We start from the raw sequence: 24,475 nt of genomic DNA, 5'->3' as shown, positions 1-24,475 counted from the left end.
ACCCTGATCACTTAGGAGTATGAAAAATAGATAGTACCCGATTCTCAGACCTACTGAATATGCATATAAAATTTGGTAAAAATCGGTAAAGCCGTTTCGCAGGAGTCCGGTAACTAACATTGTGACACGAGAATTTTATATACAAGATATAAATTTAATTTATTTTTTTCTAATTACTGAAGTAGCTAGAGAATGTAGTCCACCTGTTGGTAAGTGGCCAATGCCACCTTTACGCAGTTCTAATTACATCAAATAGGATTAAAGTCATAGTTGAGGTCGGCGATACATGCGTTTCTATCTTTAAGGACTCAGTTAAAAGAACTCATAACTAATAAGTGTCCCTTACCAAGCCCTTCACACCAGGATTACAACATAACTTAACTGATGTTATTATGATAGGAAAAACTACATGTGTTAGTTAGGTATGCCTCCAAAGTCGAAATACGGAGAGTTCTACTATCTCCACAGTTGAAAATATAGAAATTGTTAAGCTATTAGCGCAATATTTCAATACAAAAAACCGTAAAATTCATAATATATAATATCGTAGACAATTTAACCGCAGTAAACGTTGCAGGAATAATTTATTAATGTACACACTACACACAAATAATGTAAACAAAATAATCTTAACAAGTGATTCACTCGAATCTTTGAACGGGCCGAACGAACTATAACTCGGTTTATGTGTTTACAAAATTAATTTGAAGTGCCACTAAAAGTTCGCTATGCGTCTCACTGTCAGCGACAAACGAGAAGCGAGTGAGTAAAGTTAGGATAAGACATGTTAGCCAATAGTACCTAATAAAGACTAGCTGAAGTATCTAATGAATTGTAATCCATATTAATGGATATGCATTAATATGGATTACAATTCATTAGATACTTCAGCTACACCACACAGAAAACGGTTTTTTAAATATAATTGTTTAAAAAACCGTTAATATTATTATTTATTTTTGCCAATTCTTTTTCTATTCTTTCAACGCCAATTTACATTGAAGCAGCGAGGTGGAATTAACTACTACAATAGCATAAAACTAATACTAATACTACAATATATCTTCCAACTGCTTGTTGCAACCATATTTATTTGTATATGATAGTAATTGGATAATGACCACTTACTTTATTAAGCTAAATCATTATAGATTATAAATTCTTTAAATAACCATAATCATTTCCCATAAGTGACAAAATGTATCGCTTATCGCGTAACGTGGTTGCACAAGTCCGTAAATCTGAGAACACAATCGCAGGGCGAGGTGTTAACCGATCGTAAACGTCAACTTAACGATGACGATAATCGTAAAGTTGTCGTAAAACAAATAATTAGTCGGCAACGTTTAATCGAGGAGAACGGTAGTAGTGTGAGATAATTATGTGGAGTGCATAATATTTAATTACTTTTTAAACAGTTTTTATTAAAATTAAAAAGTGAAAATATGGCTCTAACTTTTATTTAAGTTTGAAGGTACCTAGTACGTACCTATTTATTTAAATACTTACTTAGGTACTTCACTCTCGGTATACGTATATATAACATAAATATATAAATATTATTAGTTATAATAACGAAACTTATAAGTTAAAACATACATATTTTTTCTTAAAGTATAACTATTGCATTATTGTGGGTCGTACAACGCCATCTAGTAGCGAGTAGCGGTCAGCGATCAATACTTTGAGAATCATAATAATTTAACGAATGAATGGGTATAAAGTTAGTTTAGGCATTAATTCATTATTATTAAACTATACAATATAGTGTTTTAAATCTGAATTTAATCTAATAAAGTTCATATAAATTAATGTGAAAAAAAATCGACATTTTTATTTAATAGCCATATCATAAGGTTACGCAAATAAATTGACTGGTCTAAGGGCCCGTTACTAATTATGAATAAATAATTGACTAGCCAAAATTTAAAACAGAAGTTAACCATTCAAACATAAGACAGTCGCTATAAGTAGATACTTAATAAAATTACCAATTAACAAAATGTACGCAACACATTATTATGACGACTAGACCAATTTGAATGAAGCTTTATAGCCTCGTAAAACATCACTTGCGGTAATAAAGTGATTTATCCCATAAAATAACAGCTGATCGCCGTGATTACGCACAATACGACCGAACTCATAATTTTACAACCAATTTACAAACAATAAAAGTCACTCTCTTGTCTTATACGACCATTCGCCCTCCGATATCTCCATATTCCAGGGGCGAAAGCCTCAGATCGTAACTTTATAGCTATCCCAATAAAATAAAACCATAACCTCTCGAGGAACAAGCATAAAATAACTCAGCACTGATGACTGTAGATGGCGCATCGTTCAAACTACACGTAGCGCCATCTGTGAGTAAATCGCTGAACTTTTTTATGAGCCATTGAGGTCGTCACGTCGTAAAATAGATGTTTTACGAGCTCAAGCGATGCCGCTAGTGTAGCGCGCGTTTATTTGTAGTGGACTTGTGGAATGATTACTTTTCTTTGAATACACGTCGGGTTATTCTGTGGCAGTTATTTATGTATTTATGTATCAGAGTAAATCAGAGTAAATGCGTACATAGCGTTTAAGTTAGAACATTATTAATTTGTCTGCTGATAATGATGTTACGATATTATAATTTCTTAATCTATAAAAAATAGATTAAGTTAGCACTGTCTAGGTTTATTTTACCAAAGTAGAGAATATTCTGTATTCTTAATTACTTAAAAATTGTCATTAATTCTGTGAAGCAACATGGATGAAAGGTACATTCGTAGCTAAAATAATCGTTGGCTTTGCAAGCTTTCCGTATTCCCGACATTTGGATAACGTTGCCAAATTTGATTTCAAATGTAACTTCCATATTTCTATTGCTTTTTCTTTACAATCCTCGTGACAATTTAATTTATGCGTATATTTTAGAATAATTTACAGCATTATTTAATTCATATAATATGAAAAAAATTCAATATAAGACTCGTAAAACTTGACACGAACACAATTTCAACTTTATTAACCGCCACTACGTGTTGGAGCTGTTCAACGTATTCAGCGCCATCTCTGTTAAAACCGCGGAACTTCTTCGTTTGAACTAAACATGTCTGCTGTTGTTCAAAATACTGGCTGGGGTTGACTCGTACATTTATGTCATTTTGTGAAATTGATGATTATGTTGAGTAATAAAATTTGTTTTTGATACCTGTGTCAACATTGTTTTGCTTTGTCAGGATTTAAAAATGTTTTTCAAATAAGTATCACCTACTTACAATTTACCTAATTTGTGTCTGTATAATATTATTACCCATTAACAATATTGCAAACTTTTGGTAAATTCAATAACATTTCTTTTAGTTAAATTCCAAATATTTTTAGTTATAAATTATTATTAAATCCAAGTTGTAAGATACCTAGAGGTATGTGAAAAGTTAAGTTTGACGTGAGGGAGAAGAACAACCCTATTTACTACCTATTTACCTATCTACGTAAGTTTACGAATCTGCAAAACGAAATCAAATTAATTGAAGTCATTCACTATAGTTTTATCTTTATAAAATAAGTCATAACTAACCACAACAAAACATTAACCCCGAAATATGTCGCAATTTGCCAAAATCCACCCAATTACGGCCACAAAACAGTTCTAATCCACGGAAACAAAACCCGAGTCCTTTTACATAAATCCAATCTAAAAAGTTACTCGATATCTGGGGTAATTATAAACGGGGGTGAGTGACAAATCCCCGAATAAAACAACAAGGAAATAATTCCGGACATAAATCGTCCTCTCGGTGTGAATAGAATAGCAATTATTTGGTTGAGTTGGTACTTACTCTTTCCGCTGTGGTACTATCGGTTCCAATCTCACTCGGTTCTCACCCTCATATTTATGATTGTTTGTAACAAATACTTTGAACTGTGAATCTTAAATTACTGGATAATTTAAAGATTTTAACGTTTTCAAATGTAGGCACTGTGTGTAGATACTGGAATTATATAAAAATATTTTACAAAAATCTATGAAGTTACAGGGTACAACTTTTCAGAAAATAATTTTTCAAAACAAGAATAGGTATGACACGTATATTTTCGTAATTCTTCAAAATACTGCAAAATATTTAGGTAGTATTAGGGACTAGTCTACGGTTCGCAACATTGGGTATTAATTAGTAAGTGGGTATCTATCTACAAAATATGTTTATCTTATCCTTGCTTCGATATCGTAGCATGCTTGTACGTATACTTGTACCTTATAAGTATAGGTACCTATACTGAATCAATTTAAAACAAAAAAATATTGAGTTAATAGTTTTTATTTAGTTATAAATTATAAAGTGTTATGAGAATACTGTTGAGTTGCACATTTTTTGAATATCTAGACAGACATTGAAGTTTTCAGATTCTGACAGTCAGAGACACAGACCGTGGCAGACAAAACTATATTTTATTACAATTTTTTTAGGCATGCCATCCGTCGGTGGCGTATGTTGTAAGGTAAATATGTTAATGGATATTAACTCATTTGGATTTGTTGTATGCTCGTATGCTTCTTATGACAATGAAAATAGCAAAGGTAATAATGAAACTCATATGTTAGAATCTAAAAAAAAATTCGGAGCTTTACAATAAAATAAATAGACAAACTCGGTAAAGCACAAAGCAAAAAACAAGTGAGTGCAGAAAAATATATCTATATGTAACTATAGGAATCAACATTTTCTTATACATGACATTAGTACCTATTAATATAGTATTTTTACTAGCATGAATATCAATACAAAACCGATAAATAAAAGCTAATTTTAATTTAAAAATATATAATTAGGTCTGCAACCGTCTTTGTGTCTATGTGCAAAATGTACCTATTGGAAATTACAAACTTGCACACATTTATTTTTTGCAAAATTCAGTTAAGAATCTTACAAGCGTTTTACTTTCGAGTTACGATCGAGTTTCCCATAGTACCGCACACGCATACCATTAAATCACCACTCTTATTAGATCTTCCCTTCCCTCCCCTTCTTATAGAGTTTGGACTCTCGAAATACTGACATCGACCTTATTTAAAGGTCTTTTAAGAATACTTGAATTTTATTTAGGAATGGAACTTTTAACATTGATATTTTAAAACAGTACATAGTATATTATTGACTTTATATAAATACTAGCTGACCTGGCAACTTTGTACCGCCTCAAAATCTATTTATCAAATATATTCTTAAAATATAGCCTATGTTACTCGTAGGTAATGTAGCTTTCGAATGGTGAAAGAATTTTTAAAATCGGCCCAGTAGTTTTTGAGCCTATTCATTACAACCAAACAAACAAAGTTTCTCTTTATAATATTAGTGTAGATGAGTTATTAAAATGTACAAAATTAAGTAACAGTCGTAGTTTAAAGAAAAATAAATTTTAAATATTTCTGATAAGGTTTTATAAAAGCACTTTATAGAAAGAAGAAGATAAGTGCGATGAACAAGATTGTTTATTTTCTCGGTAAAACAGAACATAATTAGGTATTTTAATATTTTAAATTCCAAATAAGTTATGGTAGTAGGGTATTTTACGAGACTTGAGTTTTCTCAATAACGCCTATATACCAAATACGACAATAAATATAATAAGGCTCATATTCAAATAATTAACAACCTTTATTTAATGCTTTTTAAATTAATTTTTAGCTAAAATATGATCCAAACATGCCCTTTCTATTGCAATTACATACAAGCCCTTGGAGGAGTTTTCGGATAAAAGATAAATAAAGATCACCCTATCTCTAGGGAGATGGATCGGGGTGTGTTCGGTTCTTACCCGGAAAAGTTCAACCCTAGAGTTATTTACTTGATAACCTCAATAACTTGATAACTTCGATAGATTTATTATGTATATAATATAATTATAAAAAAAACAATTCAGTATTTTATTATCAACCTAACATACCATTTACTTATATTTTTACTACATAGGCTTATGTAGATAGTTAATTACATACATAAAAAATGTCATAAATAAGTAAATTTAAATTAAATTTTACGTAACGTACATAATTAACGGTAGTAAAGCCAGAATTGGTACCTAACCAACGCCAAATTATTTTTTGAACCAATTATTTAAGGGATGCTGACTGAGTTAATATGTGACAATACTCTTAGTCCTAAGTAGCAATTCTTCTATGATCACATGTCCATACATGTGCACGGTTAATCACATGTCCATGGGAAGCAGTCGCCATCAGGTGGATTGCAAACACGTTTGCTGCTCTATTCTTATAATAAAATGCTTCAGTCATATGAAGAGACTCAAACCCAGCAGTGAGACAGCAGTTTAATGACGTCATAATTACAATGTTATGGCCAGTAACGAAGCTTAAAGTTAATAACTTCAGGGGAGACCAAACGCAAGATCAGATAATATTAACAACCTATCAATTATTCCAATGGGCACATATTCAATGATAATTTTGTTTATACTAGTGTAATGTAACGTAATCCACATTTAAATGACTATTAACGGAACCGTAGAGCCATAGCAATGTAATGATAAAAATCTTATTTGAATTTATAATTGAGAAATATTTGGATGCCTCGAAGTTTAACTCCTGATATCAAGATGCTTAAAATTATTGTTTAAAAGCTCATTCATGGAATCATACTTATTTTTTCAGTTTGGAAAAAAGCCATTTTGTTAGTCTTGATTTACTATTTAAGGGATGTCCACTGCTAACTATCTCTTTCTGGAAATCATACTCATAATGTCGATTTTGTTAACTTGATCATATGTCTAGGGCATGCCCTTGGGTTACTATATAATTCACACATACATGTAGGTATTGAGTCCATTAGTTTTAAAGATTCTACGATATCAAGACATAATTATCTCCATACATTTTATCTCTCTCTCATATTTATCTTCGAATTCTTATAAAAGCTGCTATATTTCTCTTAGTTTAGTGCACCTATGTGTTTTTCCCAAGAACTTTACCTACTAATACGATTATTAGTAATTGAATTACGATTAATTGTAATTTAATTTCAGCTACGTACATACAGAATTCAATTTCGAAGAATATAATTATCTTATCTTCATGCTCATTAAGTATACTTACCGTACCATTATTGCTCCATATTAATGCCGATTATTAATAAATAATCAATAAAATTTTATTTTACCAAAGACCGAAACTAAACAATGTTTCGTGGCGGGAAATTGTCAAATAGGTTTCGATATTTGGTAAGCAAATCATTCGGTACATAAAAATCTAGAAGCTAAGATGAGTGGATAGGATAAACGCAAGCTTACAAAGTAGTAAGTACCAGTACTCAAATAAGTCTTATTTGCAATCAAATTTGCATAGTAGTACGATATGCTGTCCAAACGTGCTGTGCTCAGTAAATAGGTGCGTTGATATAAATCACTGGAACGCATGCGCAAAGACGCACTACGCACTCAATTATCAACGATTTCAATTAAAACACCTCCGACAATTTACGGCTTTTCTAATTTATACTCTTTTCCCATTTGGACGCGCTTCAGTTAAACTACAGTTTGACTTCACGAAGGCACGTTACGTACTCCTTATTCAAAAGGACTTAAGATGGAAAGTCCATTGAAAATGATGTCTTCGTGACAGACTACTCCACCTGCATAGCTGTTTCGCTTGACAGACCGCAACTAACTAGTTCTTTTTAATAGCAAACCTTACTACAATTATGTTACTCAATCACCCATACAACCTACAGCTTAAAAGCCCATTTACAACTTTTTATGTCCCCGCAAAAAGCCTCCAATGAAAATCATAAGCCCGGTTTAATAAATTAAGCTGTTACAATATGCATAGCGTTGCCAAACTCGTTTTGTAAAACATCTTTGTTTAATACGAGTAGGTATTTGTATTGCTAACTTAATAAAATGTCTTAATATAAGAGCAATAAAAATACCTAAAGTTTCTATCACCTGTTATTTAAACATTTGATTTTAAATATTTATGTATTAAATTAATGTATTAAAAGTACTTTATTACTGAATGTAGAGTTAAAGTAGGTACCTACTTTATGAACTGAGAAGTAGGGCGTCATACTTTTACTTACGAATTCATAGGAAGATTAAAGGTGGTGAAACATATGTAATTTGACACCCACTGTCCCCTTATTTTTGCCTTATAACAGCAGTGTTATGCATTGCTGAATTCTGGTTATAAGGAATTTGCAAGGCGTTCCAACTTAGTCATCCGGGCTAGCAATGCATCTGTGGGCGACTTTGTACAACCCCATTTGATATAGATCTCAGATGTTCATCAACCACTGTGACAAATTAGATAGATAACTAGAGATGGAATACTAATCGGTATTCGAGTACTTTAGTACTCATATAAAAAAGAATCGAGTCAGTACTCGAGTCCAAAGTATTCACAAAGTACTCGAGTACTTTGCAACATACAGTCCAATAGCACGGCAGAGCAAAAAAAAAACAAGTTTTTAGTTGTACGAGTAGTAGTTGTAGTGTACGAGTAGGTATCGTCCGTATTCGAGTATCACTGGTACTCGAGTATCACTATTGGTACTCGAGTATGCGAGTTTATGTAAGTACTGACTCGAGTCGACCTGACTCGGCACATCTCTAGCTTCTACACAAAGTAATTCTATTTCTAAAAAAAAGCCTTCTAAGAACCTACGTAGGGGTATCGAGACATTTGGTTAATTGAAGTAACAATAACTAGAGTTTGTGAGCGGCATAGATAAAATAATACTCATTGCATGGTCTTTTACAACATCACCAATCCAATCATGATCATGAATATCTATAAACAAAGTTTAATAAGCTATATACCTCACACTACCTACAATTATATATTTACTTACTTAAAAGACACTCACCAATTATCAACTATATAAAATAAAAACACTACCAATACCGAGCTGTATATTAGATAAATCTTGTAATACCATGCTAGTTACTTGTAATTTGCCCAATAAAATTATAAAAGCAATATGGCCGCCTTTAAAATTATACCTACATATTACAAATAATATCCGGTTAGATTACAGGGTCCTTGTTGCTTCAAATACAATAATTAAGTGCTAGGGTATTGCGTAAATAGAGCCAGTTATCGGAAGGTACATGGAATTAGGGTTGGTTTACTGCGTGAAAGGTAATCTTTATGGATAGGTAAATATTCGATCTGCATATTTACTGTGCTAGGGTATTATAAGAGATGTTTTAAATTCTTTAGTTATTTTTATTTTTTTATTTGAGATTGAATATTCCCATGTATCTAACATGGGAATATTTTCAAGTTTTATCGAAAGAAGGAGAAGAAAAAAGAAATACCTAAAAAAATGAAGACTCAGAAGTTAGTACGAAAAACAATATCGATATGGTCGATCTTATTGGAAATTATCCCCTGGTATAATATTGGAAGAGTAAAAATCGATTTAGAGAATTCTACTGAAATCCAGTTGGATCTGACACCAATCGGGTTTCACATAGCTTCCTTATAGGTATGAGGCATTGATTATGATTCTCTAGTAATACCAATGCATCTAAAAGAATCCGATCAGATTGGGTTTTTTTTGGGTAAACACACGTATCTAAGCAAAAACAGAACACAACTAAACACTTTAAATCAGATGGACTTCTTGTTTTTTTACCTACTTCTTCAAAAATAACATTTTCATCCTAATTGTATCATATTGCAACTTATTTTTTTAATTTATAATATAGGAGTAGCAGACGAGCATGCAGTCCACCTGATGGTAAGTGGCTACTGCCGCCCATCGACATCTGTAATCAAACCCAGATGGGTTTAGAAATTCCTACCTGAGGTCGGCCACAGATACGCCGCTACCCCTGAGGACTAAGCTGGAACGCCTCGGAAAAGTATGTCTCCCTTACCACACCCTTCAAAACAGAACACAGCAGCGCCTAACACTCCTGTTATTAGGCAGAAAGAGGTGTGGCGGTGGTGCCGCCGGAATCGAACTACAAAGGGTTCTACCACCTTCAATTCTTCTTCTTCTTTGCATTCTTATTTGCATGTTATGTGCTATTATTTTGTTAGAAAGTGTTAAAATAACTTTTTGAAAAAATCCATCTACCAACCCTATCCAAAGCTTCACTGAGGTTATACATTATCGCGGTGGCTACATTTTGCATAATGCCCTTGCCACGCCCATCAAATGCCATGTAAGACTGTAATTACAACCTGAAACGCAGTCTTAAATGTCCGTTTAATTCAATCACTTATTTGCAGTTCATTTGGTAGAATATATTACACTGGAATTTGTCGCTATTATAATTACGGGTTTTATTTCTTGGAATGTAAAGTGGAAATTGGGTAAAGAAATATGCTATGGTATTAAATGTGGAATTAATTTGTGCAGCTCTTTAGAATCATAAGTATTAATAGTAATTGCATGGTTGCTTACTGGAGGGTGATAACGGCATGTTGTAAACTTTGGACCACTATTAGGTTTATAGCTTTGTGGCGCCAACATTTCGAAAATGATATAAGTTGTGTAGGTAAACATTTCAATGCTTAGGTAGATGAGTGCTCTCTAATCATAAACTTGTACTTGCAGGGCAATAGTCCCTAAGCCGTTTCCCACAAGCAAAACATTTATTTTGAAAAATAAAGGCAGTTCAAAATCTATCAAGTGGCGAATTTACCAAAGAAATCCGTGAACACACAAGAGAGACATACCTACTATGCTCATATGCGATGAAGGAAGAATACACATGTAGCAGTATAAAAAAAGAAAGAAGGTACAAGTATAATTTACAAAACGTTTATTTACTGAAAACAAATTGAGCTCATCACACGAATAAAGATGAAGATAAGATGAAAGAAACAGATCCGTTCATTTACGCTTTATGTTGAAATAAACGTCGTTAATACAATATTAACCTATCAGTTACAAGGTACATAAAATAAACATAAAATAGCCACTGAGCACAGTCGTAAAGTCAACACCGCAATTTGTCACCAATCCGCTCAACTACACCGTTTTATGGCGTTTCACAGTAGCGCCATAAACTAATAAAAGTTGGAAGCGCGAACAACCAATAGATAATGAACTTTTATTGGTCAGTTTTACAACGTCCCTCGGCGACAGTGAGGGGCATGTCATAAATGGTCGTGTACCGACACTACCGACTGATTCACCCCGACACTACATGATTTGTTTTGTGATGAATGATGAGATTGGTGTGTGCACTTTTGGACAGAAAGCGGGTTATGTGAAATGTTATTACAATATTGTCAGTCTACATATAGGTATTATGCTAAAATAGCATGGTATTTTAAGCTTTTGCACATGATTAAAATAGAGCAAAGTATAGAAGGAAATCATTTTTCCAAATATCTTAAGATGTATTCATGTGTATTAAATCCATTGTATCCTAATTTACAGGCTGATAAAAATGGTTGTAACTTCTTACTAATCTAAGTATGATTATCTGAATAATTTAAATGCAAGTTAGTAGCTTTTCGATACGTAAACATATAGGTAGGTATATAAAATTGATTGCGTGGTTTTATGACGTTAATTCCATTAGAAGTTATGGGGTTGTTAGACACTTCATTCAGTTTACAACGTTATATGTTCAAAATTGCAATTAAGCCTTTAGCGTTTACATCACCCATAAATAATGTAGTAAAATAAAATAGAACACACCATGGGTATAGGGAGGAAACTCTTTGATAACATATTTTGTAATTAATTTTAATGTTTTAATTTAAGTAATATTATTTGATATAGATGATAGAGACACCGTGGAAAGTATTCATGTCTAACGAATAACAATAAAAATAAAATAATATATATATGTAGAGAGAAATCGTATGTATTCGGCTTAAATACACACAAATTTTTAGTCATACTATTTTATATATTTACAAAAATATAATTTTAGAGAATAATACTTAAAAATACGAAAGAAGATTCAAAATGTATTCTTTCAGAATTTGCTTTTGGATAACAACTATTACATAGCGTGACATAGGTATATGTGAAGGTTAAAAGTTACAAACCTTCAACATCAAATAGATTCGAACCTGTATAAGGATCGTTCTGAGGTAACAACGTGTACGGTTAAGGAAACAGGATAAAGGTCAAACATTGTACCTCTATTGTTCTTTACACGTGTCTAAGTTTATCTCTAGTGATAAATTGTATTTTCAAATATTTGCTTATATGTGTATAAAAAGTGATAGCTTAGTATAAAAAATTTTGCTTCTTAAAAATCACTCAATCCTAATCTATAGGATTTAAATTCAAAATCAAGATATAAGTCTTATTTATGTAAAATGTAAAATTCACAATTAAACTTAAAGAAACTAAATAACTTATGTTATATATTATGTACCTAAATAACTATTTACTCGCCATACTTATTTCTGACTTATACGAGCAATTTTAAGGAGTTACTACATAGTAACTACATACCTATAAGTAGGATCTTTTTTGAAGGGTATGGGTAAGGGCTCTCCTTTGTTTGTCTCTAGGCTCTATACACGAGCCTTTGCAACATAGTCGCCACAGGTAGTAATGCATCTGTAGTCGAGGATTGCAACCATATCTGGAATTGATTACAAATGTCCACAGGGCAGTGACCACTTGCCAGGTGGACTGCATTCTCGTTTAGTACCTACATTACCTAGTAAATTGATGTAACATCTTTAAGTGCGTATTGAATATCAATTATCTATCTTCGTGACAGAAAAGGTAAGGAAACCTACATGCTTCAGAATTATGTAAAACTATTCTTAAAGGTGTGTGAAGTCTACCAACCCACATTTGGCCACCGTGGTGGACTATTGATTTCAACCCTTCTCATACTGAAAAGAGGCTTGTGTCTACCAGGTGGAAAGTAGTTAGTTATCGCCGCCCATGGACATTTGCAACACCAGCAGAGTCACCAATGCATCGCCAGCTTTGAACGAGAGCTTTTTTTGCAAATTTTATACAAGAATACTTCAGAAGGAAGTTCATTCCACATCTTGTACGTTCGTGGTAAGAACGTCCGTGCAAACCGAATTATTTATTTATACCTACTTAACCTTATTTGTGTGTGTCTATGTATGTATATATATACCTATGTGCACATAATTACACTCCTCGTACGTGAAAGCCAATTAAACAATCGCTATCGATTGCAACTGTACGGAGACGACGCCGGGGACATGTAGACACTGAGCTATAGTGAGTCGTGAAGCGATGCTATCGATGCACTATGTATCTTATTTACAGTCCTATTTATATTTACTTAGCAGTTAATGGTATTTAGAGAGCAGTTTTTGCCCAGTTTACCGTTAGCTGTTTTCATATTTCAGAAATCCTTTTCTTAGTGATATAGGTATAACATATATTATGTTATATAACAAATTCATTTGACAAGTCACGCCGGATCCATCGACTTCTCCTATGTATATGGAATATGTGAGTCAGTGTTAGAATTTTATAATGGAAGACGGATTCCAGCAAGTTATAGTGATCATCTGATGACCTATTATGATATGGTAGATTATTTACCCAAAAGCAAGAGTCCTTAGGTGATCTGGGATGGTAAATACATAAGTATATAAATGCATATTTACTAATATATTATCAAACTACTCTAACATCTACCTGATAGTAAGTTGATGAAAGCCATATGATAATGAGTAGTTCTAAATATAGGTAGATTCCGTATTCCTAAATATTTTTAAGTACTCGTAGATAGTATCCTACGCACTAAAGTAGTAAGTGCTATAGGTTTAAACTTAGTACTTAGAGCGTTTATTTGGACGATGTTGAAGATTCGATTTTTAACTAGAGTTGATAACAGTTGCACATGTGTGTCAATTATTACCATCTGGTGGACTACTTGTTTGCTAATTCTATATTATAAAAAAATCCAGCCATGCGATTCACTCAGAGGTCTAGGACCTAGGTTTAGGCTAAATACAAATACATGTAGTAGGTAGAGCCGAAGTACAGTAAAGTCGTGTACGGGAGGGCAGGGGACGCGATCCTATCGTGGCACGAATGTACCGGGTTCGAGACCTATGTACTGTGCCTGTGTGTACCGATTTATGTACGCTAGGCAGGATTTAGCAGTTATTGTATGTTACCTTTTATACAATCGTCATATTTTACTTATTAAAATGACAAACATTTCAATAGAAAATAAGAGCAATAAGTTAATACCTCAACAGTCATATTTTTTGCTTATGAAAGTAAAAATAAATTAATATTACATTTTAGTCTTGCTTAGATATTAAACTATCATAATATGAACGTATGTCTCATGTAAATACCTACTATGTTACGACTTACATTCCTAAGCTTTACTTTGTAGCGACAAGAAAATGAAATAAAAATTGTAAGAATTAGCTAACTATCTTTCTAAGGGTATGGTCTAAATAACACACATAGTCAGAACCAAATACCTGACAAGTTTTACGATGCATTACGTAATGTCTATCTACCTATACGTCTCTACGTAGAGCAAAAAATTATCTGCACACCGTATCTCATTCACTAACTAATATTATGAATAGCATTTTAATTATTCAGCAATAAAATAAAGCATAATAATCTCAATCAAACTTGAATAAATCTGAGCGTTAAATAAAATTTATCATTAGCCTCCATATAGAGGTTCAATAAATAAAAGTGAGTCGAACGCGGAACGTTGCAAGTTGGCGCGCGTCGAGTCGCCACATAAGAAAGGAGATCTCTCATCTCATACAGCTGCCGAGACCGGCCATCGTGTATATAATGATATATGCAAGTCGCCGCCCGCAGCCCAGCGCTCACTCCTTTTATTTCCGCCAAACAGGTCCACGATCCTTATAAAATTGCAATATTTTAATAAGAAACAGCCGCTGAATAACAATTAAACTGCCAAATAAGAAAAAGCGGTCATGTATAAATTAATCATGAAGTGTGCAACTAATTGACTAGTATGCAGCGAACATTACAGCGATTACCGCCATTATATGAAAATTCAGCCAATCGAACGAGTTATATTAATTAGTGGGGACGGGTTTTCAAATTGCATTGCTCTTTAACATGGCGTAAAAATTGGCTTTCATATTGTTTATTTGAAAATAAAATAGATAATAAATGGATTCCAAAGGAATGAAGGGAGATTAACCTATAACGAGTGGGTTTATTAATCAGTAAAAAGTTTTAAGGTCTATGAAGTTATATAGGCCGATTACGTTGAATTATGATCGTAATTGTTTCTGAAAAACTTGTCTAGGGTTTGTTGGCGTTTAAAAAAACGTAGCCGACTTCGTTAAGGCCTAGGTGCTGCCGTCCATTGCATCTAAGAGCTAAAATGATCGAATTATCGACGAATATATTTACTTTTTGTCCACGCATCTGTCTTTGTTACGTTTATGTTTTCCCAAGGTATGTATTAATTAAGTGAGAAACATTGCGCTGAACTAGTCATTATTCTCAATTGGTGTTCTCTATCTACTTCGATAATGTTTTATTCAAGCTAAACTACTCTAATTGAATTGAAAGTCTGAATATTAACGATATTATTTATTGCGAATAGAATTGATTGAACCTAATTGATAATTCACCTTAATTTGGTGACTGTGGAAGATATTCGCTAAAATTAAGTCATTCTAAATTTTGCTTCTCCGATACGTGAACCGGAGCAACTAATAATTTCTCGTAGCGGGCTAAATAATTATCTGTTATCGTTGAATTGATTTAGACCGACGAGCAAAAAAATGGCGAATGAATACGGACAGCAAAATGAATGTGGAATATATTTTATATTTTTATCATAAATTGTGAAAAAGTATTGCCATTCAAATGTGTCATTCTGCAATACGGTCGTGTTGCTTTTTGCGAGTGGATTAACAACATGATTTCTTAGTGATTATGAACAGCCTTACCGCATAAATACATAACAATGCTTCTGTAAGGCTCAGCGATGGTATTTGTCGCCATAACTGAAATTGAGCTTTCAAATCGCCTCCGACACCGTCGTGATCCAGTTTTTTCATCTACGAGATCTTTAGAAATGAGATTTAAATCCCAATTTAACGAGTTAACACGTACATACACCTGAAGCTATTCAGCATTTCTCAACATCAATAACGTGACCAAATACGTCGAAAGGCATTTGTGTGGTTCTTTTACCGACCGTACGGCGAGCTGGCTCGAGGAATTCAGTTTTTAGTGACTGTTTGACTCTTTCGTCACCATATTTGGTATACGAGATGAAACAGACTATAGTCAATTTAATTAATAGACGTTCCCACCGACCATTCGAAGAGTAAAGGCGATGAAGTCATTATGCATGCTTACGAAATATAAAGACCTTTTCGAGGCGCGCCTCGTTTTGTTCGTTGTTCTTTCACACCTATCCGTCGGATTACGATTATGACCCTTTAATCATTTGTAAATGTTAACTATTGACATTATCGTTTAAAAGGGTAATCAATCACAGAACGTGGACAGTGCTTTTTCCCTCACTTATCATAATTATTCATAATAAGGACAAGTTTCTTAACAACGTGAGTTGAGGTTTTTTTGGGTCGAGCACTGTCCACGATGCGACGAGCTGGAGACGGTCGGGAAAGATCAAAGACGTTTTCGAAAATGGCTTAGTAAATTAAAACATTGCAAAACAGCTATACCATAGAAGTCTCGCTTGGGCGATTTCAAAAATGGCGTCGCGCATCGACTGGTGACGACGAGTCAGTTTTTCGCAACCGTCTCCACTCGATAAATAATGCCGCGGACTTTGACAAAAACTCACCTAGTCCTGTTCGGTGGCCGGCGGCACCGCTCCCCTCCGCTGCGCCCGCACTCGCCCCGCGTTTGTCCGCACTCTCCCCGTAGCTTTTTCTGCCCATTCCACGGCGCCGGCGCAACCGTCAACCGCTCACTTCCAGTATTATAGACGTTACCCTAACTATTTACATCGCTACAGCCTAAACTATCTACTTATATTTATGGCAATTTGTTTAACTTCACCGACTATTAAAACTGCAGGAACACGACCACGATTACACTATACTTATCCGAGAGTATTGAAGGATCAGATGGCGCGGAAGGTTATTACTTCACATGAGTCCGATGCGAACGATAGCAGGTAATAGATTTAACTTACACCTTTCTCTTACTTAGCTTTAAGGGTACGAGACCGGGTCTCTTTGGTAGGCATATTAAATTTGTACAATGTAATATATGTAGTTCGTCTCGCCGACGGCGAAGTCGGTGCTCCACGGTCGCACATACCGTTAAACGCACTACGATACACCTACACTATGTTACACGGAAGAGATTTCTACAAATTGCACTGGTTTCCAAACGCGAACATCTACGACGATAGCGCGAATAAAAATATGTAAATAAATCAATAAATCAACAAAAACAAAACCCGAAACACAAAATAATACGACCCGTTTCTATTCTAACATTTAACAGTTTATTGTTCATTTTCAATTCGAAAAACATGTATTTTGTCTAATATATTAATTAAAAAATAATCACAACAACCGAACAACACTTAAATAACGAAAAATAATTACAAACAATTTACAAACACAAATCTAGGGACTGTTCGGCGGACTGCGATAGTATCACTGTGGGGTAAGATGCGCAGGCGCGCGCCTAGTGCTCGGGGTGGCCCTGCGCGGCCGCCGCGGCCGCTGCCGCAGCCGCCGCCGCCTTCTGCGCTTGCGCCTGCTTCTCCTGCTCGTTTAGCTCCTTTATCGCTTGAATCTCCTTCTTTAGTTTCATCCTTCGATTCTGGAACCATATTTTGATTTGCCGTTCCGTGAGACACAGTGCGTGTGCCATTTCGATACGTCTCCTTCGCGTGAGGTAGTGATTCGTGTGGAACTCCTTTTCTAACTCTAGCGTCTGATATCGGGTGTAGGTTTGTCTGCCTCGCCTTCTCAGGCCGTTTGCTCCTGTAACAAGGAAAAAAGTATTTGAATGCTACTGTCATACAAAATGAAGAGTCTATCGACTAAGTAGGTGCCATTGGCCTCTTGATCTATGCAGAGAAAAAGTTTCAAGTGACTTCGTCTTGGAGAATTTCTGTAAGCGTTTGAATGTTGAATGGACGCGGTTGTCGTACGGCTTAGTTGAAACGACGGTACAATTGCCATCGACGACAGCTTCATTTCGTTCAGCCGTCAATATTGATGAACGGCGCTACAACCCGCCTTTTATACGCCGCCAATGGAATTAATACTGGTTTCAAAGTCGATTAAGAAACATAGGTAATCGTGAAACTCGACAGAATTATATTATTGTACATAAAATATTGACTGAGGTAGTGTATACCTACATAGAATAAATAATAACAGTCAGACCTAGAAAAGGAAATTAAATATTTGGGTCGTACCTAGAATTGCATAATATACCTACTTATAATCAGGCTAGCATGGAAAACACTGTAATAGTAGTGAGTAGTAATAATACGAGTAGTATAATTATAAATTAAAACGGAAAAATCGATTATATATGTACAAAAGAGAATGGTTATGTTAAAAAACGTGACTGTACTACCGATACAGTGTACGAAAAATTCAAAGCGCAATTAATCAACATCGAACCTCCTCCGTATGCTAAATATTTTTGAATTGGATACCGGGAACTCGATGGAAAGAAATGATAACTGAACAAGAGGCATTGGCCGCGAGTTGCGAAAATTCGGCCACATTATAGGGCTGGCATGTAAGATTATACGGCGGTAATTAACTCATCGATAAAAAACGAAGTAAAATGAAGTATTGCGAGGTGGCCAAACCCGTTTGAAAACTCGATTTGAATTAAGGCTGCTTTCTAACCTTAAGGGAACTTTTTATCTTTTATGTCCTTATATGCTGCATTGCTTAGACCGTAGGTATGTTGGTATATAACAAATCAAATGTTTGTTTTAGATAGTCTAATAGGGCTGATTCAAATTGTAATAAGGATTGTAGGTACTGAAAATTCGTATGTTTATATAAAAATAACACAAAAAAATAAAAGGTAGGTAGGTAAACTTTTTTAAAACATTGTAGAATTTGTATCTGTAGACTATGCACTTAAAAAATTAATTATGCGAATATCGCCTATGTTGTCGACTTTGAACAGATAAAGATAAAATCTCCTGAAGACATCTAAACTACTGTTATATTTATAATTTAATTTAATTTAAGATTGACTACTTAATCTAAAGCAATGTTCAGTATTACTTCTTAATAAAAAATAAAATAAACTGCAAAGTCCCATCCCTATGTACCCAGCACTGACGTGGTTATGTATCTCCTTTATTGCGTGCGTGCACTTAAGTACAGCTCGAAGGACGCATGCTGCGATATTATCTTTTTTTACCAGAACACTACCACGCTTGTACCATATAACGGACCACTAAATAAAGTATGTACCAACCGAGCCCTCAGACCAGACCTTTACAATATCATTTGAAGTTGCGTTGGAGATACACTCAATTTAATGCGTTGTTTATTATGGATGTGTGTATTTTAGTGTAGATCTCAAGCTTCAATCATTCGTTTCAAACAGTTATTAATTAAAATAAACATCAAATAGTCATTCAATCCTCAAGCATTATAATTAGTAAGAATCTAAAGTAACAGCCCTAATTAAGTAAAGAAACATTAAATAAAAACAACAAAGTAAAATACTACACAGATTTTTCAAAAGATATCTTTTAAGACGTGTATATGTCCTTAATTATAACATTAAGCTGTCACTGCCAACACTTTCCGACTTCAATTTGGGTGTAACTCGAAATCAGCGATATAAAATCTAAGAAGCCGCCTCCAGAACATTTGGTTCATAATCAAGGGAGATCTTAACTTGCGAAACATTTTGGGTAAAAAATATTACGAACAAATATTTTTTTTATAAATTAACGCAGATTAATTAAATAAGTAACTAATTGAGATGTGAATGTGAGAAATATATAAAATAAATGAATAACAAGAAAATATTATTTAATAGATGTTTTATGTAAGAATATTGTTCATTTTTAGAAAATGCACGTTCTATACTAGAATTATGTTGTCATTTATATACTTAGTCGTAAGATTGTTTCGTCTGTAAGGATAAAGCGTAATTACGTGTCAAAATGGAACGGCTCAAGATAACCACTTAAACAACACATTGCCTGCACTGGAATGAAGTCGATACAAAAATAAAGGACTTTGGAACGAAACCAGAGCGCTCTCGACAGTGTGAAAGGGTTACAAACCAATTTAATGGCTCAATTATCTCAAGTACTCCGATCCAGGGCATGTTAAGGGCCACGGAGCATTCTATCCGCTTATCTATTCTCTTATATTGAAAAACGTTCGAGTTAGCCCATGGGAATACTGTCTATTTAAATAAATTCAAAATTGCAAGAACCCTTCGAGTTAATTAATTATAAAGGTAATTAAAGTTAGTAGGTACTTCCGTTACTTTTATATTTTAATGATATATACGTATACCAGGATCATGTTATTAAAATCTCATGAATTATTAAAAAGAGCTTTAAAATGTAGAGTCATTAGAAATGCGTAATAGCGTCCTGTTTCTGGTACATGAACTATGATATATAGAGAAAAGTATATTAAATCTTCGTTAATAAATAAATAAAGAACTTTTTGATCACTTAAACTTTTATATAAATATGAAAATTAGTCTGTCGATGTTTACTGGTTGATGAATGAAGATGAAGAAACATCTAAGATTTCGACGGAACTTTCACATAACTATTCCTACGTGTTTTTATTTTAAAAATATGTTGTTACCACAATATTTAATCTAATATTATAATAAAAAAAACTTTTTTATAGAAACAGGAAAATGACAAGCTGGAAATATTTTACATAACATACGTCTCTTATATATAAAAGCACGTAAGATTACATGTGGTTATTTCATCTTAAGAAGGATTACTTAATTGTGTAGAAACATTCTCCCCTTATCCGTAATTTAAGGCACCGTACAGCGGCACTTGAGTGCAACCTTTTTAATAATTAACAAAAATTCTTAAGCCGGAGTAGTGGTTAATTGAGTGACGCTAATTACCTAAGCCGTAAAAGCCTCTGAGGGTGCGACGTAAATACGGAGGCCTTTCTTTTATGTACTGCACGTTGGTTAAGAGATTACGTCGACTAATATTTATGTTGATTAGTCGAAACAACTATAGGGGAATGGAATCGACCTACCGTTGCTAATTAAATAATTTGTCTAATTATTTATTCCGTTCAAGCAATCTTTTCATAGATTTTAGTTTTATAGCAATAGAATATATATTGGGACAATGATACAAGAAGAAAGAAGACTAGAATTTCTATTCTTCCTTTCTATTCCACCTTCTGGTAGTGATATTCTTAGTGATTTCAATACAATGACATTACTAACTCCCCCCTTTTTTTTAGGGCCGTTATTATTTATATAAAGATGTTCTATGGAAAGTCTCATTTTTCAAGAACCAACGGTTCAAGCTGTGCATTTCAGTATCATACTTTTATTAAGAAGAGTATTTGACAAAGGTAAAATATTATAATGGTACTGTAAATAAACCATCAAAAACATTAACCCTAGCGGTTATTTAGCGTGAGTTTAATATATTTAAATACTCAAAGTAAAACATTAAGATATGATTGAATATTTAAAAAAATATTTAGTCTCCAATAGTAAATACATGCTCGTACATTTGGTAATTGCGTGATTTAAGAATAATAAATTAGATTACAAAGTATATTTGTAAAGAATAAAAAGTTACTTAAACGCTTGTCCGCACTGAAAGTTTAACTGGACTTTATCGAAATTCAGTGTAATTAATTAAAAAGTGGTTCGATCGATTCATTAAAGGGTACAATCGCTCTGAAGTCACGAGTCGAGCTACAGTTATTCGAGATTAACGAACTCGCTCTTACACGGAAACGGTAAGCATTAAAATCTGGAAGTACCTTCTTATGTGTATACGTGGAATTTATTACATACATGACTCAAGCGACTCAATTTTGAGTATTGTATAAAGTTGTGATCAACCCATTACTGTTCCACTGCTGGACACGGGTCTCTCTCAGAATGAGAAAGATTAGGCCACTGCGCTGGAAAATTTCATATTGGTAGACTTTACATACCTTTGACAATTTTTTTTATAGATTTCATAGGTATACAACTTTCTTCACAATATTTTTCTGCACTGTTAAAACAAGTAATAATTAATTTTCAACTGAATATTAGGAACTTTATAAATTGATGTACTCATCCCTCTTATACTCAGAGTACAAAAAACAACTTTAAACAACACATGTGCTTAATTAACGCCACCGATTTCCAGTGTCAATTCGCGCCTTGTAAATTCACCTCAAAATCCAGAGTACGCCATAAAAGCAATAAACATGACACAAATGACTTCATTAAGATGGTAGAAGTGGTCCGTAGCTAGCAAAAAATATGTATAGCGGCGGTGTAGAGTTCTCCTTAATAGGTATATAATGACGCCAAATGTTTCCGTAAGTCGCAAATCTGTAAACCGTCATCTGTGCATGAGAAGTTCCGGGATTGTGGGGGTGTGTCGCCCTTAAGGAATTCCTGTTACGTTTCATCTGACATCTCATGAAAAATTTGCTCCTCCGATCCGAATATTGGCGGCATTTTAAATCCAAATAAATAAGTCATTTACTTGATTTATCGCACATTTTAGTGACAGATAAAAAGAAAACCTCTTCATTATTCAAAGCACTTAAAAGGAACCGAATAAAATCTCTGAAATCTCTCATACCGCAAATAACAACGTGTGAACTTCAAGTAATCTGGTCGTGAAATATTCAGCTTCAAAAGTAAAAAGACCGAGACGTTTCCACGGAAATCGAGTCGAGTCGTTCCCAAGATTCTCTCGGAACAAGTGTCAGGCCCAACCCGTTTTGCAACACGTGTCGCAAACAAAAGAAACTTGTCCAAGTTCCCCCTGTTCCCCCCGGCGACAAAAGGATTGCGCAAGTTATATTAGTCGTAAAGAATTTTGGACTAAGATCTATAGCCTGTAAACCGTCCGTAATTCTCAATGGTCCCGCATTTGCGGGGGACATTCGCAACAACTGTTGTTTGCTTCAACGTTTTAATTGTTCCTAATTCGTAAAACTTTTGCCTAGTGATTTACAACTGTTGTGTTTTAGAATCGGTGGCTTCTGATTGTTTTTTTTCCTTTTCTCTAAGAAAACATGTGGCTTCGGAGCTGAGGATGCGGTTATTTACCCTTGTGGGATCGTTAAGACTTTAATGACAAAAACAATGGATTTACAACTTTTTGTCTATGATACTTTCCGCCTTATGTTTATGATGTCATTTGAAGTTCTATTTATAATATTAAAATGTGTTCTCCGCCTTACTAAGACCTTGTTAAGCATAATAAGACACGAATAAATTTACTTCATAAAAATATATAATCACAAAAAGTATCAAAAAATGAAGTGCTCACATGTCGGCATATTTACCATGTTAAAACTTAATTTCGCAAGGAAACCGAGCATTATCATCTCATTTTGATTCGCGATTGAAACAAGTTTTTTAAATAATCGGCGCGAGGGCGCGACCGACTTGAGGCCGAAATTCGTTATTACATATTCGGGACCAACCAGAATACTGCAGTAATAAGTCAAATTGGTAACGCGAATCGAAAATTACAAAATTGGTACTCAGTGAGCCTCAGTTTTTACGCACATAGAGTCGCTACTTATATTCGTCACATGTACGAGTAAGTGGGTGCATTTCCACATATGCTATAGCTGAGTATAGTGTAAAGTGTACAGGTAAGAGGACGTACCTACGACTTGGGTGGTCCTCGGAATCAACTCGCTCGATTATAAGGTATATAAACACAGTCCATTTATAATGGCCGCTCCCAGCGTACCTACACGACTCAGAGTTGTTAACACGCGAACTGTTTTTCTATTTATTTATATTAATTTGTTTATGACTGTAGATATAAGCACGTTTCATCAATTTAGTGTAGCAAATATTAAAATTATTATAATATGCTAAACATTCCTAAAGAAATTAATTGTTTTAAAACGAGGATTCCTAATCCCGAGATAGTGCATTTAAATGCGTTTGTGTTTAAGGCTTCGGTAGATACTTACTTTAAATGACTTATTCCTTGTTTTAATTATCTACTGCGAAACATTTATGGACTAATATTTGGCATAGTTGTAATTTTCATACAAAATATTCTGGTAATGATCAAATTATTTCGGTGACCTAAAATTATTTCTGAGTCATAGGTACCTATATTACAGAATTATTTGATTGGTATAAAAAAGTAGGACAGATACCTACTATTTAGAAGGTATTGTCAATAATAAGGAAAATTAGTGACCTTACGAGCAAATTAAGTTTGTTTTACGCCATATAAGTTTTTCAATTTTGCAACATAATAGCTATAAAATTATATATTAATATGCAGTCACGAGCCAACCCGATCACAATACCAGCTGTGCCGCTCAGCGTATGGT

At 33.9% G+C, this 24,475-nt stretch overlaps 1 protein-coding gene across 1 annotated transcript in view; it reads right to left on the bottom strand.

Moving 5' to 3' along the window:
• The window catches only part of Ubx (ultrabithorax), a 160,685-nt gene that overhangs the window by 20,662 nt on the left and 115,548 nt on the right, over positions 1-24,475 (bottom strand). The window contains exon 2 of the mRNA XM_073073135.1: positions 16,765-17,923. Within this exon, the coding sequence (XP_072929236.1) occupies positions 17,622-17,923 (302 nt within the window). The 3' untranslated portion in view covers positions 16,765-17,621. The remainder of the gene's footprint in view (positions 1-16,764; positions 17,924-24,475) is intronic.

The sequence above is a fragment of the Epargyreus clarus genome, unplaced genomic scaffold (assembly GCF_041222505.1).
Source record: "Epargyreus clarus isolate Ecla_fem2 unplaced genomic scaffold, WU_Ecla_fem_2.2 ptg000005l, whole genome shotgun sequence".
NCBI lineage: Eukaryota > Metazoa > Arthropoda > Insecta > Lepidoptera > Hesperiidae > Epargyreus > Epargyreus clarus.
Note: the sequence above shows the minus strand (reverse complement) of the source record. Positions and strands in the feature narration are given on the sequence as shown.